The 18,754-nt window shown below is 37.9% G+C and overlaps 1 protein-coding gene across 1 annotated transcript in view; it reads left to right on the plus strand.

Annotated features, from left to right (window-relative positions):
* The first annotated feature begins 1,203 nt into the window (after window positions 1-1,203).
* oprl1 (opiate receptor-like 1) overlaps window positions 1,204-18,754 on the plus strand; it is a 42,841-nt gene continuing 25,290 nt past the window's right edge. Inside the window, exons 1-2 of the mRNA XM_016536739.1 lie at window positions 1,204-1,467; window positions 2,538-2,754. Of these exons, the coding sequence (XP_016392225.1) occupies window positions 2,546-2,754 (209 nt within the window). The 5' untranslated portion in view covers window positions 1,204-1,467; window positions 2,538-2,545. The remainder of the gene's footprint in view (window positions 1,468-2,537; window positions 2,755-18,754) is intronic.

Genomic DNA, 18,754 nt, shown 5'->3' on the forward strand with positions numbered 1-18,754 from the left:
AGTTATATTTATTTTACTTTTAGTCATTTGTTGTATGTTTTTGCCATTATTATTATTATTATTATTATTATTATTAATTATTTTATTGAACATGTATAGTTTTTATTTTTAGATATTTTAATACTTCAATTTAAGTTTACATTTTATATTTTAGTTCAGTTAATGCTGTCCAAGATAAAACTGGGAAATCTTAAGAAAAAAAAATATATAAAATACAAGTTTTTAATAATGTTATCTATGTGTTATTGTTAGTTTTCAAGTAAGTTATACATGTTTTACAAGTATATTTACTGAGCCATGTTTATCAAGTTTTTCTCAGGGTTACTCCATGGCTGCGTCCGAAAGCTCTAAAATGCTGCCTTCGGAGGCAGCATTCCAAGGCAGGAAGGCAGCAAGGCACGTCCGAATACAAATTCTGCTTCACTTCCTGTCTCCGGAGGTACCTTCTTCTGATCGAATTTTGAAGGCAGCATAGATGTATCTTTCGCTGTCTTTGATATCCCACAATCCCGTGCGTTCCATTCCGTGACGGTTGAGATAAAAAAATAAATAAAGATGGCATCTGAAAGTTGTGTTTGGTGGTCAGTTTGTGTTTAAATGTATGTTTCTGATTAACTTTTTGCACTTTTCATGTTATTTCTAGCGAGAAATCAGTATTATAATAATTAAATATGAATTTAGTTATCATCAAAACTCGTTCTATTTTGTTGCAGATCATTAAACCGTTACCCTGCCTCAGAAGCCTGTCCGAAATCAGTTTCATGAGGTGCCTTCGTGCAAAAACGCTGCCTACAAAGTCATTGCCTCAAGGCAGCGAGGCAGCAAGTCAGCCATGTTTTTCTTCTTCTTCTTCTTCTTCTTCTATTTTTTGGTTCAGTTAACGTTTATTTTACTTCAGGTAATGAAACTGTTTTATTATAGTTTTAGTTATTCATACTTACAAAAATATATGCATGCTTACTCTCGTTTACTGTAAACATACTATTGTTATGCAATTGATAATATTTAAAAAAAAAATCAAATATTTATAATATTTTAAATAATAGTTACATTGCCTCTCCAGCACAAGACACCTGTGCAGACGCGCGCGCGCGTGCCACTGACACCTGCATGCGCGCGCCACCGCTGCGTAATCAGCGTTTGGGTTAGCGCGTGCCGAGAGAGAGAGAGAGAGAGAGAGAGAGAGAGAGAGAGACTGAAAGATACCTAGTGGAGATGTAAGTCGCTGCTGAAGATTCGCAACAAGCAAGTGCTTTAGCGCACATCCCCCTCCCACTGCGCTCGCTCAGAAAAAAAAAAACATGTTTCTCTTTAGCCTGAGATACACAGTGATGTGAATGTCTGTGTGCTGTTGGAAACAGAGCTCTGAGACTGCTTAAAACAGAAAGAATAGCGGAAACAAGAATTCCTCGCGTGCTTGCAGGAGTCGGACGCATAAGCGATCACACGGGATTTCTTCAGACAGCGGTATGTGCTGCTCTATTCCAACCCTCCTCAAGCGATGTGATTTAAATGATTGTCTACTTTTGAATGGTCCGCTGTGAACGTTACCGGGAATTTGGCATGTTTGGGTTGTTTTCTGTATAGCCAAACTGTGATGTATTTCATGCGCAAACTGTTGACAGAACAGTAGATGGTTCACCATGCGCCTCGCATATCACATCGACCTCATCAACTGTAGCGAAATCTATTTGGGTCAATGACGATAAATGTTGTCAGAGATACAAACGGGAAATCTTTAAAATATATAATATAAAACACACGTTTCAAGTTCATAGTAATGCTATCTTTGTGTTCTTTGTGAGTTACTCCATTTGACCTGACCTAACAGTTTATTTATTTTTTTATTTTTTAAAAATATTTGAATATTTCAAAACCTCATAAAACTTGTGAGTGGTTTGTTGTCATGTCACATGACAACAAAATGGCTGCCTGCATATTGGTTACACCAGACTGACTTTAATTTGGCGAACAAACTACTATTTTAAAGAATATCGCTTTACTGCATATTTTTGTTTCCATTTATACATTTAGAAGTCACTTTTATCCAAAACGACTTACAAAAGAGGAACAAAGGCGATTCCAAAGAACCAACATTATTTTAAATATAAAATGCCAGGTTTATTAGACATCTAGAATAGGAAACAAGCTAGAGATGTTTTTTAAACATACAACATGTTTGTTTATGTTTATTACTTTTGGTAACACTTAATTTTAGTGTCCTTGTTATATGTACATACTATAGTAACAACAGTACATTAAGTATAATTACATGCAACTAACCTTAAACCAAATACGAATCCTAACCCTGTAGTAAGTATACATGTTTTTAATTAATTTTACCAGGAATTAAATGTATAAATTCATAAATAACAAGGACACCTTAAAAGTGTAACCTTACTTTTTTTAGCCACCAAAGTGTGAAAAAAAAAATATTTCAGAAATTGAAAAACATGTTACTTATGGATGTGAGATAGACAGCATGGATAGTGTGCTTCACTAAGCATTTTTATATGTATGTTTTTATTCTCCAATAGCTGCAGTCATGGAGTTCTCAAATGATTCCACCGGCTTTGCTGACCCCAGACACTTCCGTCTGTACAACGAGTCCCTGTTCCAGAACAACTTCAGTGCCTTCAACGGGACTGACAGCTTCTTCCCAAGGGGCGTCAAAATCACTATAGCAGTGGTCTACATGATCGTCTGCGTGGTGGGGCTGGTGGGAAACTGCTTGGTCATGTACGTCATCATTAGGTAAGCTGACGGGTCAAAACAGGATGGAATTTTATATATGTGACCCTGGACCACAAAACCAGTCATAAGGGTCTTTTTTTATTGAGATTTATATATCATAAGCTTTCCATTAAAGCTGAATAAATAAGCTTTCCATTGATGTATGGTTTGTTAGGACAATATTTGGCTGAGATACAACTATTTGAAAATCTGGAATCTAAGGGTGCAAAAAAATCTAGGCCTAAATATTGAGAAAAGCACCTTTAATTTGGACCTTGTTGTCCAAATGAAGTCTTTAGCATTGCATATTACTAATCAAAAATAAAGTTTTGAGATATTTACAGTAGGAAAGTTACAAAATATCTTCATGGAACATGACATACTTAATATCCTAATGATTTTTGGCATACAAGAAAAATCGATAATTTTGACCCATACAATGCATTGTTTGCTACTGCTACAAATATACCCGTGCTACTTACGACTGGTTTTGTGGTCCAGGGTCACATATTACCTGATGAATAGAAAACAGGATGGAACTTAATGTATTATTCATAATAAAATGTTTGAGGAGTTGTAGGTTATGGGTTTGGTAATAGTACACTGCACAGTTTATTTGAGAGCCATTCTGCATTCTGACAGCAGACCACAGGGTCATGATCTTCGGCTCAGAGACTTAAGTGTTTATTTGCTGCGGTGGACAGTTCAGTACTCAAAGTGGTCATTCTTTTTTTCTTTTTTTTTCTTTTCTTTTTTATCTTTCCTTTTATTGTCCTACACCGACTCAACCAATGGCATAGATATGGGGCAGGACTTCTTGTTTGACTAGGAAATAATCTAATTTATAAGATAAGTCATAATTTTTGCAGTTCTGTTTGGTGCCATTAATATTTCACAAATTAGGCACTGCACCTTTAAGAGGTGTTAAAGGAACAGTACACCCAAAAATAAAAATTCTGCCCAAACCTGCATAACTTTCAGTCAGGTTTCTGTAGTAAAAACTCCATATGGAAATAGATTTTGTGATAATCCATTAAAGACAGACCTTTTGTGAGCTCTGAGGTTGTTAATCGATGGTATATGATTTCATTGAAGCCATCTGTTTGCATTAATTCACCTTGTTTTTAAAATAACCATGTTATGTTAATAGTAATAAAATAGTAATAAAATGCCACCAATCAGAGTCGCAGTGATCAGAGCGCACCAAAAGGACTCCATCCACGCCCATGAAGCAGCAAAAATGATCTAACTGTCAAAATACTTTAATAGTTGTGTATACTGTATATATGTATATTTTGCAATAGACTCAAAATATATAGTTTCTGTCGACACAGTCAACAGCTGTAAATAATTAGTTTTATATTTCACCATCACTGTTATGTCATTTGCAGTGCTTCATGTAATTGTAGTTCTTTCCTTCATTACAGCCGTTAACTACACAGTTTTGTATATTTGCCTGATTTTCAAATGTTGCTTTGTCTCAGATACAAAGTTTGTAATGTTGTGATTCACCTCATAGCTGGTTGGTTTAGTGCAGAACACCAAAATGTTGGTCCATACAATGAAAGTCAGTGGGGTCCAGTATTATTTGGACCCATTGACTTTCATTGTATGGACAAAAATGGTTTTCAAAATATCTCCTTTTGACCTGAAGGCAAATAAATACTTTTTTTTGGATGAACTATCCCTTTAAAGCAATTGAGAGCCAGCAGACAACATTTAACCCCCACTGTACTGCAGCAGAGTTTCCCAATGCACAACTATCTCACCCAGCAGGCTTTGATCGCTAAATGTTGCTTTGTCTCAGATAAAAAGTTTGTAATGTTGTGATTCACCTCATAGCTGGTTGGTTTAGTGCAGAACACCAAAATGTTGGTCCATACAATGAAAGTCAATGGGGTCCAGTATTATTTGGACCCATTGACTTTCATTGTATGGACAAAAATGGTTTTCAAAATATCTCCTTTTGACCTGAAGGCAAATAAATACTTTTTTTTGGATGAACTATCCCTTTAAAGCAATTGAGAGCCAGCAGACAACATTTAACCCCCACTGTACTGCAGCAGAGTTTCCCAATGCACAACTATCTCACCCAGCAGGCTTTGATCGCTATCGACAGCTCGGTGGGCCTAGAGATGTGAAATTAATTTTCACCCTCCATCCTCACTCTTTCTGTTTGTTTACATGCTTCCTCTCAGTTACCTCATCTTTCCACACCCTCATCCCCCTCATCCCCCACCTCACCCCTTTCTCTCTCCAATCCTGTGTTGTTTTACAAAATGTATGTAATTTGGTCCTGGAGTTTCACTGTACGAGCGAAAGCTACAATGATGGGTAAAAAAATCTGTATCATAACTAATCATGGCACTTTGCCTTTCTTTTCCCAATTCTGGGCTTTCGTGTTTACCCCGTTTTCTCGTCTCATGAACCATCTGGAAGTACAAAGACCTTTTTTTTGCATCACTCCTTCACAGTTTATTACAGTTTTTGCTTTTTTGTTTATACTGTAGATGCCAGAAACTAGTTTTTAGTAATTATTATCGATGGTTTCAACATGTTAATACTTGTATGCCAACACACTGCAAGCTAAACAGACAGAGTACAGATAGATCTACCCACAGTCCTTTGGATTTCATGGCAAGGTCACATATGTAGCCAATTTAATACCATTTGGTTTCGGACATCTAGGCTCCAAAATCCAAAGGCAGCTGCTTTGCCGTTTCATTGCCCAGTCAGTGCATTAACAGGCGGCGTTTTGTATGAAGACACCTTTTAAGAAATCTGGTTCCAGTCTGCTCCATGTGGTCATGTCTAATGATCTAGAACAAATTCAAATGATTATTTTAGAGCAGATACACTCTTAAAATAAAGGTTCTTTATTGGCATCTATGGTTCAATGAATAATCTTTAATATCCACAGAAATGTTCATTTCCACTAAAGATACTTTCTAGAGGAAAGCGTTTTTTTTAGACTTTTAAAATGTTCTTCACACTAAGAAAAAATAGTTATTTTAAGAACTGTTCACTGAGAGGTTATTTGGGGAATCTAAAATGTCTCTGCTATGGCATCCCTGCTGGAAACCTTATTTTTAAGAGTGTATAGAATCATAAGCTGAAAAGATAAAAAAAAAAATAGACATTTTAAAATCTTTTACTTCTTTCAACCACTTCATCAGATGCCATTTTTATTATTTTAACCATGAGCACACAAAGGATTGTGGGATATATTATAGGCAGTGAAGTAACAGGATGTTATGCCAAATTCGATTTCAGACCTGTCATAAGTGATAGTTCTCCCAAGAATGATTATTCTGTCATCATTTACTCACCATCATATTGTTCCAAACCTGTATGCCTTTGTTGTTTCTGTGGAACATAAAAGAAGATACTTTGAGAGATGTCTCATTGTGTTTTTCTTTTATATATATACAATGGAAGTCAATGGCTACCAAAATGGTTTGGTTACCAACATTCTTCAAAATATCTTCTTTTATATTTCACATAAGAAAAAAAAAAAAAAAGACAGAATTTTCATTTGTCACCTCTGTACTGCTCAAGAGGGCAGCATCATTTTGGTTTTATATACAGACGTGGCCTGAACTGTCCATCTGGTTGTGTCTGGTTGTCCCATAATGATATTGTACCGCACATGGTGCATAGTGATGTTCCAGAGGCTAATCATCGGGCAGCCTAGGTTTCCTGTTCTGTGCTGAGTCTTTAGGCTTTCACCCACTCAGGCCCAGCTCACCCACCTTCTCCATCTGCCAGCATGTGTGGAGGCCACAAATGTGTTTACCTTCCCTCCCTCACTGAGGGAAAGTGTATGATTATGAGTCTGATGTATCACTGCTTTTGCTTGGATGAGTGCCGTTGATGATTTCAGCTGTGAAGGTTGTGACGTTCTCTCACTGTTCATTCTCTCATAATGTATTGTTTTGTCTCCTCCTTGCACATTCTGTCGTGTGAATCAATCATGTGTTGATGTGTAGGAATGTGGATGTAAGCGGTTTACTTCTGCCATGCTGTTCTTTCCCTCTTTAAGAGAAGAGTTTTCCTGCCAGACCAGCACTTTCACCAATCTCAGCCAATCAGAAGCTTCAACCCACTGGCAGGATGAAACCGTATATGCATCATTCTAATCAGTTTGTGTTGTTCTGGTCTAAATGCTGAGTCAATCCACTCTCTAAAAGCAGTCGTTCCTGGAATGCTTGAGCAATTTCCATGAGTTTCATCTCTGTTTGTGTCTAGGTTGTCTGATGACATTGACTAGTGTCTTTTTACAGTTAAAACAGATTGAAGTGTCAGATGTTTGAGGAAGTAACTGGATGGCTGGTTATTTCATGAGTGTCTTGGTGTAAGGGATGATGAAATTTAAATGATGGAAGATGTTACCCTATCCATCCATTTGTCTAGCTGACCATCTTTCTTCCTGACTGTCTATCCATCCATACTTCCATTTCTTTGTCATTCATCCATTTGCCTGTCTGCCTGTCCACCCATTCACCTTTCTGCCCATCAATCCAGCTATTTTTCCATTCATTGTTCCAGAGATCCATTCATTTTTGGGTTGTCTATCTGTGTACTTCCATATATCCATCCATCCATCCATTCTTCCATCTGTGCATCCATTCGTCTATCTGTCCATCCATTCAGGTATCCGTTCATCTGTTCTTCCATGAATCCCCCCATTCATCCATCTGTCCTTCCATGGGTTGTCTGTCTATCCATCCATCTGTTTGTCTGTCTGCCTGTCCATCCATCCATCACTTAACTTTTTTATCTATCAATTTATCAACCATCACTTCTTAACCCATCCATTCATCCATCCATCCATCCATCAATCACTTATTATCCCATCAATGGGTTATCTGTCTATCTAGGTGCATACATCAATCCATCCATCCACCCTTCCGTCTGTTCATTCATCTATCCATATGTCAATCCATCCATTGGTTGGGTGTCTACATCCATCCATAGGTTTGCTATCCTGTTTGTCCGTCCATCCATCCATGTGCTTCTGTCCATCCATCCATGACTTGTTATCCCATCCATCCATCCATCAATCCATCCATCCATGGGTTATCTATATATCTAGGCACATACATCTATCCATCTATCTGTCCATTCTTCTATCTGTCTGTACATCTATGTGCTTGTCTATCCATGCATTGTCTGTCTATCCGTGCACATCTATCCATCCATCCATCCATCCATCCATGGGTTATCTGTCTATCTAGGCACATACATCTATCCATCTATCTGTCCATTCTTCTATCTGTCTGTACATCTATGTGCTTGTCTATCCATGCATTGTCTGTCTATCCGTGCACATCTATCCATCCATCCATCCATCCATCCATCAATCACTTACTTATTATCCCATCCACAGGTTATCTGTGTATCTAGGCGCATCCATCCATCCATCCATCAATCACTTATTATCCCATCCACGGGTTATCTGTATATCTAGGCGCATACATCAATCCATCCATCCATCCATTCGTCTGTTCATTTATCTATCCATATGTTCATCCTTCCAGTGGTTGGGTGTCTGTCTGTGCACATTCATCCATACGTATGCCTTCCTGTTTGTTCGTCCATCCATCCATGTGCTTGTCTGTCCATGCACCATCCATCCATCCCTGGGTTATCTGTCTATCTAGGTGCATACATCTATCCGTCTATCTGTCCATTCTTATATCTGTCTGTACATCCATCTATTGGTTGGCTGTCTATCGTGCACATCCATTCATATGTCCATCTTCCTGTTCGTTTGTCCATCTATCCATGTGCTTGTCTATCCATGCATATGTCTGTTCGTCCATCCTTTCCTTGGTTCGTCTGTCTATTCATGCATCTGTATGTACATCCACCTGTCTGCTTGTTTTTCTGTCTGTCAATCCATCTCTGAACTCCCTGGAAGAGCTTTGAGATAAAGGTGTGTTTATGGGCATTTGGAGCGAGTTCTCTTCCATTTGGCTCAGCTGGGTCCTGTCAGATCGATCCTGGAGCTGTATTGAATTCATCCTCTCTCACTGGACTCAAGACAGTACATTACAAGGAGGAATGAATATGAAACTGCATAACAGCATTAGCACTGCCCTGCCGTGCCCTAAATTCAGTGTAAATGCTGTTTGGCTGTAGTGATGCTCTTGTGACTGATGTCAATTCATCCTAAGTATTAGAGTTCTGTTTTTTATGTTGGGCCTTCTGTGTAAAATGTTTTTAATGTAATTAAATCACTTTATGACTGGCTTCCATTTATTATAAGATGCAGTTTCACCATAAGAACACCCATATAGTTTTCCACTAAAAGCATGATTCATTTGATTTCTTTCTTTGTTTGTTTATTTAGTCTGTGCAGATCTCAGGTTGAATGTATTTTACAGTCCTTTGACTATTTCAGAAATGGCTTTTGTCTGTATCCAACACTGGACATCAGAGCTTTTATTTGTTTATGCATGGGCGCATAGTTTGCCAGTGACTCAGGGTGTCTAACTTCATTGGCTCATTATATATGAGTTTATATGTATACAGTGGGTACGGAAAGTATTCAGACCCCCTTAAATTTTTCACTCTTTGTTATATTGCAGCCATTTGCTAAAATCATTTAAGTTCATTTTTTTTCCTCATTAATGTACACACAGCACCCCTACATTAATGAGGAAAAAAAATTAACTTAAATGATTGTAGCAAATGGCTGCAATATAACAAAGAGTGAAAAATTTAAGGGGGTCTGAATACTTTCCGTACCCACTGTATGTATGCTATTAGCCCTTTACCCTTATTAAAGTTGATGCAATGAAATTGTTACCAGCAAATTAGCAGGGTTTGCAAAATCACTAGACAGTAGCCGGCTTATTAGAGCATGCAGAGTGTGACTGACTATAACTTAGGGTGTATTCACACCAGGAATGTCCGATAGTTCACTTGCTTTGGTCCGGACCAAATACAATTTTGATTTTTTTTTGTTTGGTGTGGTTCGCTTTCACACTGCTCTTTTTGCAAGTGAACCAGAAACTGTAAACAAAACCACATGTGTGCTTAAGGTCATCCATTCATTGGTTCATCGTACCAGAGTTTGTTTGGAAGCGGACCGAGACCACCTCTTCAGCTGGGTCTCAGTACGGTTGTTTGGTCCGCACCAGAGTGCGATAGCTGTATTCACACCTGCCCAAAAGATCCGCACCAAAGGGGGAAACGAACTTGAGTTCGATTCAATCGAACCAAACAAGACAGGTGTGAATACACCTTTATAAATGTGTGTTCCATGTATGATCAGGCATGCATAAAGGAAAAAGTGACAAAAGGCCTTTTACTCTATGCCTGGAAAAATATACAGTAGTTGTCAGGGAAGTATTAAATAAAAGGCTTTTCTGTGAGACTCTAAATGGCTTTTATTTTTTTTACATCTCTGACTGCAGTGTGTGCTCACATAAAGTGTGGTCTGCTCACTTAAAGGTCACCTATTATGCCCATTTTTACAAGATGTAATATTGGTCTTGGGTGTCCCCAGAATGTGTCTGTGAAGTTTCAGCCCAAAATACCCAACAGATCATTTATTATAAAAGCTGGAAAATGTAATTTTTGAGGTGTGTCTAAAAAAAGAGCTGATTTGGAGTGTATCCCTTTAAATGCAAATGAGCTGCATATTCCTGCCCTGTCTCCAGAAGAGGTCGTCGTGTATACATCTCTCTGCATTGCATATCTACAGCAATAAACAGCCGGTAGAAGCAACGTGACAGAGCGAGAGAACCATTGTATAGCCGTACATATGGGAAGCCAAATGCACTGAAAGTGGGATGAAACAGCGCACTATTACAGAGCTTGCGCCGCACTGACCTGTCATCGGCGCGGATCAATTGACCGAGCCGCGCGACCATGCTACCGAATGAATCTCGCACTATGAACGGCGCAAACTAATCTCACTAGCGCGCCGCTGATCAGTTAAAAAATACTTAATGTACGCACACAAATACAGTTAAAACGCTAAGCACTATAACGACATGACATGACATTCACAAAGGAGTCTGGAGTGATACACGTATTTAGGTAGATTTTGAGGCGCATTACCTTGAAAAATGAAAGAAATCCACAGCGTCCTCAGCAGCTCAGATGTTGGGAGAAAAAGAAGACTCTTATGTTCAGTCTTACATCTAAACACAGAGCATCGGGATTGCTTGCGAGACATTGTTGACGTTACAGCTGCTCGAGCGTGGAGAAAATGGAGGACAGCTTACAACCGCTGAGGGCGGAAACTATAGCAATGCAGGGCTGTCAATCAATCCCCGTGGCCCGGCCCTATGCAGTGTGACGTCACACTGCATGAGAATCAAAACGGCAGGCCTAGTGACACTGACTTGGTTTAAATGGGAATTAAAAAATGAGGAGTGGGTGGATTATTATCATTGTAGGGTGGTTGTGTTCACACATTGCCAACACACATTTATGCCCAAACACCATGTAAAAGTGGATTTTGCATAATAGGTGCCCTTTAACTAAAACATAAAACCACCACAGATTTCAAAAGAATCCCATGAGCTATGATCAGTCATCGGGGTTATGGTGCATTTATTAAAGCCATTTTCAATGCAGATATGTCATTTCAATGTGATCTACATTAATTCAGTTCAGGGAATTATTTTGAAGTCTGACTTAAGAGGCCCTCAGTGCCACTACATCAGTGAGTTTCTGTCAGTTGAATTAGTCTGAATATTCAGAACATCAGGTTGTTCTCATAGTTGATTCAAGGCTTACCAGATTTATAATGTTAAACTGCGTTTGCACTGGAGAGAGCAGTGGGTCTTGATACTAAAATTGCCAGGGGTCGCTGTATACCTAAAAGCGCCAGTGGTAAATTTTACCCACGTACATGACAGCTGTGTTTTTGAATGGCTAAAGAACATATTATTTCACTGTATTATGCTACTGTCTTCACAAAGAAGTGTCTAGAGTCATGAAATGATTGTCTAGTCATCAACTATATTTTTGTCCTGTTGATTTATGTTCAAGGCTTTTTTATGCAGGCTACACTAGTTACTTTTCATAACGGTCAATATTAAGCTAAACAAGCCTGCACTGACAACGAGAATTAGAAGGAAGTAAATACATATTTGGGTGGTGTAAAAGGCTATTATAATACAATGTTATTAATCAATATATTAAGATAACCTATGTTATTTAAATTACTAAAATCGCCTATAGACAATAATGAGCAATAATATTTCACCACATTGCATAGGATGATGCGATGACAAATTCAAGCGCACAGGTTCACCTAATTAATTATAATTTTTTTTAGTTATATCATTTATAATTTGAATTATACAAGAAGAACACCAAACTTTGGGTAATCAAAAAACAACAGGACGCTTTACTTCCCCACCATCAGACTCTTCATCGCTCATGGCATTTAGTGCTTCTTATACCTCTTCAGCATTCATAAATCGCCTTCTTTTACTCATTTTGTCTATTTATGAAACTGATAACCGCTAATTCAGTGAGTGAAAGGTATTACAATGTACAATGTTAAAACATAAGCGGCACGAAAATGACAGCGCGAACATACAGGCATTATATAGCGGGTAAATTTGACCCCGCGCTGGTGCTTATAGGTATAAATGCCCCGTTTTTTTTATCTGGTTTTATCTAAACAGTTTTTAACAACGGGATTGTAAATCACACAATTTTAGTAAAAGTCAGTGACTGGGAGACTTGAATGTTTTATTAAAAATCTTTTATGTACGTTTTAAAAACAGCCATGGGTAAAACTGACCCCGTGGCGGTTCTAGCGTTAAAGGGATATTTCAATCAAAAAATGAAAATTCTCTCATCATTTACTGAAAATATGAAGATAATGTTGAACAATGCACTTGTTATTTGTTTTTGTAGTCCGTATTTATGTAACTGTATGGAAAATGAAGGTCAAAGACATTCTTTAAACTTCATACATGTTTAGAGCATGAGGGTGAGTGTGAATGTCCATGATTGAGTGAATTATTCCTCACTTTAATCCAGTGTAAACTGTTGAAGCAGAGCGCACAGCAGCTGATATCACCTTCTTGTGTGATCTCTGCCCTGGACTTTACTGCTTCAGTGATGCTATAGGGCCTAAACACCTCGCGGTCACTGAGGTCAGTACTTTATTTTCGAAATGCTGAAAAACAAATTCATGTACGTATGCCTGGCCCTCTTGAGTATAGCAGTGCTACAGTATACTTGAAGATCTATAAACAACAAGCAGGACCTCACATTACTGCAATGCACAGGTTACCTGAGTAATTGACCACTGAATAGGAAATCCTTCAACTGGCCGTTGGGCGAATTGGTTCCTTCTTACATTATAGACTAAAAGGTCTAGATGTAATTAATTTATTTATAGTGTAGAAAAATAGTTCTGCATGCTTCACAGCACCTTATGATAGTCTTTGTGTAAACAAAGTGCTGTATAAATGAAATCTAATTTGATTAAACATTGTATGGCTGACCTCTTTCTCTGTCTACAGTCACCCAGTTGTCTTTCTCTTAATTAGAGGCACAGGTTGACAAAGATTTACAACCTCTTAATTAAAACATAAAGAGACTTTCTTCTCTTTCTGTGGTCACTTTGTCATTACACACATACTTTCATCTTAACTGTCTTTCTCTAAGTGCCTTTCATTACAAGGTGGACGGTCAATACAATTGGCATTGTTAGTTTTGCTTGATTGCTTCTTAGTGTATTGCAAAAAATAAAAGGCTTCTATGAGTAAGTGCATTGTTGCATTTGAATCGTGAGCTCCTATGCACAACAATTCATTAGCTGTGATCAAAGCTGCATTGCTGAAAAGGAATGCCGGAATTGCTTGTGGCACATAATACGATCTCAGATCAAACACAGAGTATTCAGCCTAAATATTTAAATCATATCTCTTGAATAAAACAATATCCTTTGAGATCTCAGTGTTGGAAAGCACATGCATATTTAGTTATTTGGCTTCGTCGTATTCCACGGATCATCAGAAATGAAGCCCGTTGCTTGATGTTGAACATTTAGAGGAATCTATAATGACTCTGAAGGTTTTAACAGTAATGTTCACCCTGGTGGAAACAATTTCACTTAATGACCAAGCACTGGAAAGTCATTTAGCCAAAAAAGGCAAGTCACTGAGTCATCTTCTAAGAAAAACTAAACAGAAAGAACAAATTGTGGGAAAGTGGCACATCATATGAAGGGAGATGACAACAGCATGACTCTTAACAGATGGGAATGAAAGGACTGGTTGCGTAACTAGGAATGTGATATGTTTGGCCTTCCTCTTTAGTCATGTACTGTATTAGGAAGATAAAGCCCCACGTCTTAATGCAAATAATTGTTACATCAAACTTAAAAAAAAAAAATAATAAATTACACGATCTAATCAAAATCGTTTTTCTTTTTTAATAAATCTGCAAAGATGTCAACAATTCTGTGTTTTTCTGTCAATATGGGGTGCTGTGTGTACATTGAGGAAAAAAATTTTACTTAAATGATTTTAGCAAATGGCTGCAATATAACAAAGAGTGAAAAATTTAAGGGGGTCTGAATACTTTCCGTACCCACTGTATATATACAATATCACACTCGTAGATGTGAGATATGGCTGTATATCGGCATGGCTGTGATTCGGCCGAGTGCTGAATGTAATCATAGCGTGCCGATATACAGCCATATCTCATGTCTACGAGTGTGATATTGCGTTATACAATACTTCGACGACACGAGTGGGTAACTACATAAAAAATAACAACGGATCATCTTTAAAAGCCCTCTTTTGTGCAGAACTACTTCCTTCCGCCACGGATTCAAATCTAAAGTTGACAGTTTAACAGCTGAGCCCAAGCCTCCGTTACTAATTCCAAAACGTCACTTTAGAACTAGTAACGAAGAAACGTTGAGTTGCTTCATTAAAAGCTTATTGTATTACTGTATTAAAAGCGGTGTATTGTGTATAGTAAAGTATTATGAGAGAGAGAGATCAACTCAGTGAGTGTGATTAACTGCATCTAATCTCATAATCTCAATAAATCATTAGTTTGAATGTCTGATAGGCTTGTACTATCCTTTCATCTGTTAAGGGTGATTCCTGATGACAGCGCTGCTCGTGCATTTGTTGGCTACGCACAAGCTTTTTGAAAGAAAAAATAACTTCTTTGTTCAAAACTGCACTTTAGTGTTTTTCAGTTTAAAAGTCTTCCTGCTGACTCGTAAAACAGTGTCTTGTCACCCTCTAATGGCGGAACAATGTAACTAAAATCACCATCACCATCACAAACACACACACACACTGTTTCCTAATACTAAATCCTACTATTATTTATATAAAATATTATTTATTGAATAATAATATTTAATAAACAACAACAATAGCCATCATAAATGTTGCTAGGCAATTCAGTCAAAAGTACAAAGGCAGCGCTCTGATATACAGCATTGAAGCTACATAAACATAGTGAGATGGCCAAAACGATTTGCTCTGGAACAAATAATAGATTAATGATACCAAAGACTGCCCATTAGATTTAACCAAAACGAAATATATCTCATGTTTAAGCACGACAGGGCATCAGAGCCAACGGTAAATTACAGAAGATCTGGCCAAGGTGAGCTGCTCACTGCGGGTTTATGAGTGCTGAACGGCTACTCATGCCCTGGAGCTCACATCTCCGAAAACGTTGAAGCAAATTTTCTTTATATCTTTATTAACAAACCACTTATTTGAAGTCCAAACAAGTACATTCTCACCAAAAAATCTCTTAACAAAAAACTGTATTATTCTTAAATTATAGTGGATTTGGGTGTCCGCCATGACACTCGTTGTGAGAAATACAGCAAGCGGAGTGATACATGATACAAATGGTGAAGCGGTTGGAGGAGCTCTGTTATCACTCTATTGTGTATATATATATATATAGAGATAGATAGTGGAGATCAAAATTACAGAACAATTTATGAACACTTGCTTTTTTCAGAAATATTGTAATCTTCATCATTCAAAATTTGGAGGTATTTTAGTTGTGGCTATGCCAAGCTAATCAAGGCACTTCTACAAAAACCCTTTATTTAGTGGAAAACATGGTGACCAAAGTTAGAAAACAGCAATGATTGTGACACGAAGAAAGATTGCAACTAAAATTTCTGAAGGTTACAGCAGTCAAAAATGAGTAGGAAGTGTACAGGCCCTGGCTTTGAATTGCTTCAGCTCATCTGCGGCCACAGGACATCACTAGTTTCTTACACTCTGCTGGTGTGATCTTGGTCCACTCTTCTTCCAGTCTCTTCCACAGTTGGTGACTGTAGTGGGTTTCTTAGCCATAACTTTGTTGCCAAGGATTTTCCAAAGATTTTCAATCAGGTTTAGATGAGGACTCTGGGCTGGCCATTTCATTATTTCAATGTTTTCAGCTTCAAGGAACTCTTTTACCCATTTTGCCATGTGATGGGAGTATTGTCCTGCATGAAAATTGCTGGCTGATTGAGTGATGAACGCAGGAAAGAGGCTGGTCACTGCAGAGTGGGCTTTCAGTCCAAATTCTCTTAAACATGGAGACAGATCCTTACCCTGTTCAGGCGAGCAATTCCAGTTGCAGTGCTGAACCAATTCCCCATTGAGATTCTCCACATTTTCTTGTCCTCTCATGCATTTGTCTTTCGTGGTCGACCGGCCTTTTTGGAGGACTTGAATGAGTTAGTGAATTTGTAAAGATGCAATATTCCAGAAATCACAGATTTGAAATGACCAGCTTCTTTTGCTATGGCTGCTATTGGCCTTCATCTGGACAACCTGCTGTCGGAGGGTTTCAGTCACTTTAAAATGGCTCACCAGCTTGCAAAGTCAGTGAAAACTGTAAAGTTAGGCTGCTAGTTAAATAGGGTTTATTAGATAATTAAGGAAATTAGCACCAGGTGCCAGATTAACACCAATAACTTGTAGGTATCTGAAAGTGTTCTCTAATTTTGATCAGAGTTCTTTTTCAAATATCTCATTTAAGTTTGTATACTGTGCTTCAGAATATATTTAACTCATGAAATTTGCTTCAAAACTGTGTTTCTACTCCTGTTAGGACTGAGCAGTGACCTTGAAATTTAAGAAATTGTAGGTTGTTCTCTAATTTTGATCTCCACTGTATATACACATACTTTTTTTTTTACTATCACACTTTTAAAATGATGATTCCTCATATCCTGTTTTTCCAAGACTGCGAGATTAGATAGATAGATAGATAGATAGATAGATGCACATTAAGAACTAAGCACATTAGTGAATGAGACCCAATGTTTACAGAGAATGCAACACTTTAATGGATATTGTGCAAAGTGACTGTCAAACCACACTAATGTAGCGTCTGGACCACTCAAACACACAATATATATTTTGTTTTTATATTTAACAAATACTCTGTAACCCCCCTCAGTTAACAAGCCATATGAGGACCCATGAACCCTTCCCCCCCGAAATGCGTAACACCCCAGGAAGCCGAACAGGCTCCTGGTTGCATGGCAACCAACGCTGATATCACTGGGTTTATTGGCCAAAAGAATCAACTAATCCAGATTCCAATTTCATAAAGTAAAAAAATTCAGAAGGGAATCTTTTATAACATAGCTGTGCAATTACAAGTGCTTTAATTTACAGCCCGTCATCCACTTTATTGTCATCTCCACCTAAATGGCTCTGGCACTGAGCTGATGCACCATTGGAAAACGAATTCTGTTTTTATGACAATGACAATGCACAATGTGGAATATTTAAATCCAGTGTGCCTGCAGACCCTCCCTGTATCACAAACATGATGAGTCCCAAGCTCATCAATGGATCCTCTGCATTGAATGGGTGCCATTAGAATGAAAGTTCAAAAAGCTGATAAAATCATCACAACAATCTACAAGTAATCCATATGAATCAAGCCCATCAGTTAACAACCTGTAAAGTGAAAAGCATCGTGTTTGTAAGAAACAAATCCACTGTTAAGATATTTTTAACACTTTTAACTATTTTACTGGAGAAGGCAATATTATGGACTCATATTTTACGCAGAAGCAACAGTTAAAATTACTGGATGGATTTGTTTATTACAAACACACAGCTTTTCACGTCACAAGATGTTAACTGATGGGCTGGAATTACTTGTGGATTATTGTGATGTTTTTATCAGCTGTTCTTATCATTCTGATGGCACCCATTCACTGCAGAGGATCCATTTGTGAACAAGTGATATAATGGTAAATTTCACCCAATATGTTCTGATGAAGAAACAAACTCATCTACATCTTGGATGTCCTTAGGGTGAGTAGGCTACATTTTCAGCAAATTTTCATTTTTTTTTGTTTGAGCTATTCCTTTAAGATTGTTATAGTTTTCTCTATTGGTAATTTCTCTATGCCCTACCTGAATGCAAAATGCTGTGCCTTTGTACTTTGTTGCACTAGACTTTGTTTCAGCCTCCAGCATGTGGACAGACAGGAATCACTGTGCGTAAACACTTACATACAGGTGTGTGAGTTGATAATATAGTGCGTTTGGCAAAACATGCAGAAGCAGTCAGACGCAAATGCGCTTGGCAGACACAAAGTTGTGATTCCCAGCAGCTTCTTGCCAAACGAGAGACCTGTAAAATTGTGCAGTCATGCACTTGTTCTGTTTGGATGTGTAAATCATTAATTATGTACAGGCAGGGGCTAATTCAATTCACTTCCCTTTCCAGGCTGTTTGTTTTTGAAGTCACTGGATATGTTGTGTCTGTAAGAATGTTGTGTCTGAAAAGAAGAAAGATGCCACAGGTTGACGGCTTGTGTTCAGTCTCTGGGTAATTGTTACGAAATCTAAACTTAGTTAATGTGAATGTATCTGCAGGAGCAATTCTTACTTTCTGTAACGTAGTTTGTAGATCGGGAAGAAGGAGGCGGGAACCGGCGAACACTCAAAGAAAACTTTAATAATAAAATAAACACAAAATAAACTCCAGGCCTGGTCCTCTCTCGTCTTTCACTGTCGTCCCTCCT

The sequence above is a fragment of the Sinocyclocheilus rhinocerous genome, unplaced genomic scaffold, assembly GCF_001515625.1.
Source record: "Sinocyclocheilus rhinocerous isolate Xijiao unplaced genomic scaffold, SAMN03320098_v1.1 scaffold666, whole genome shotgun sequence".
NCBI classification, from domain to species: Eukaryota; Metazoa; Chordata; class Actinopteri; order Cypriniformes; family Cyprinidae; genus Sinocyclocheilus; species Sinocyclocheilus rhinocerous.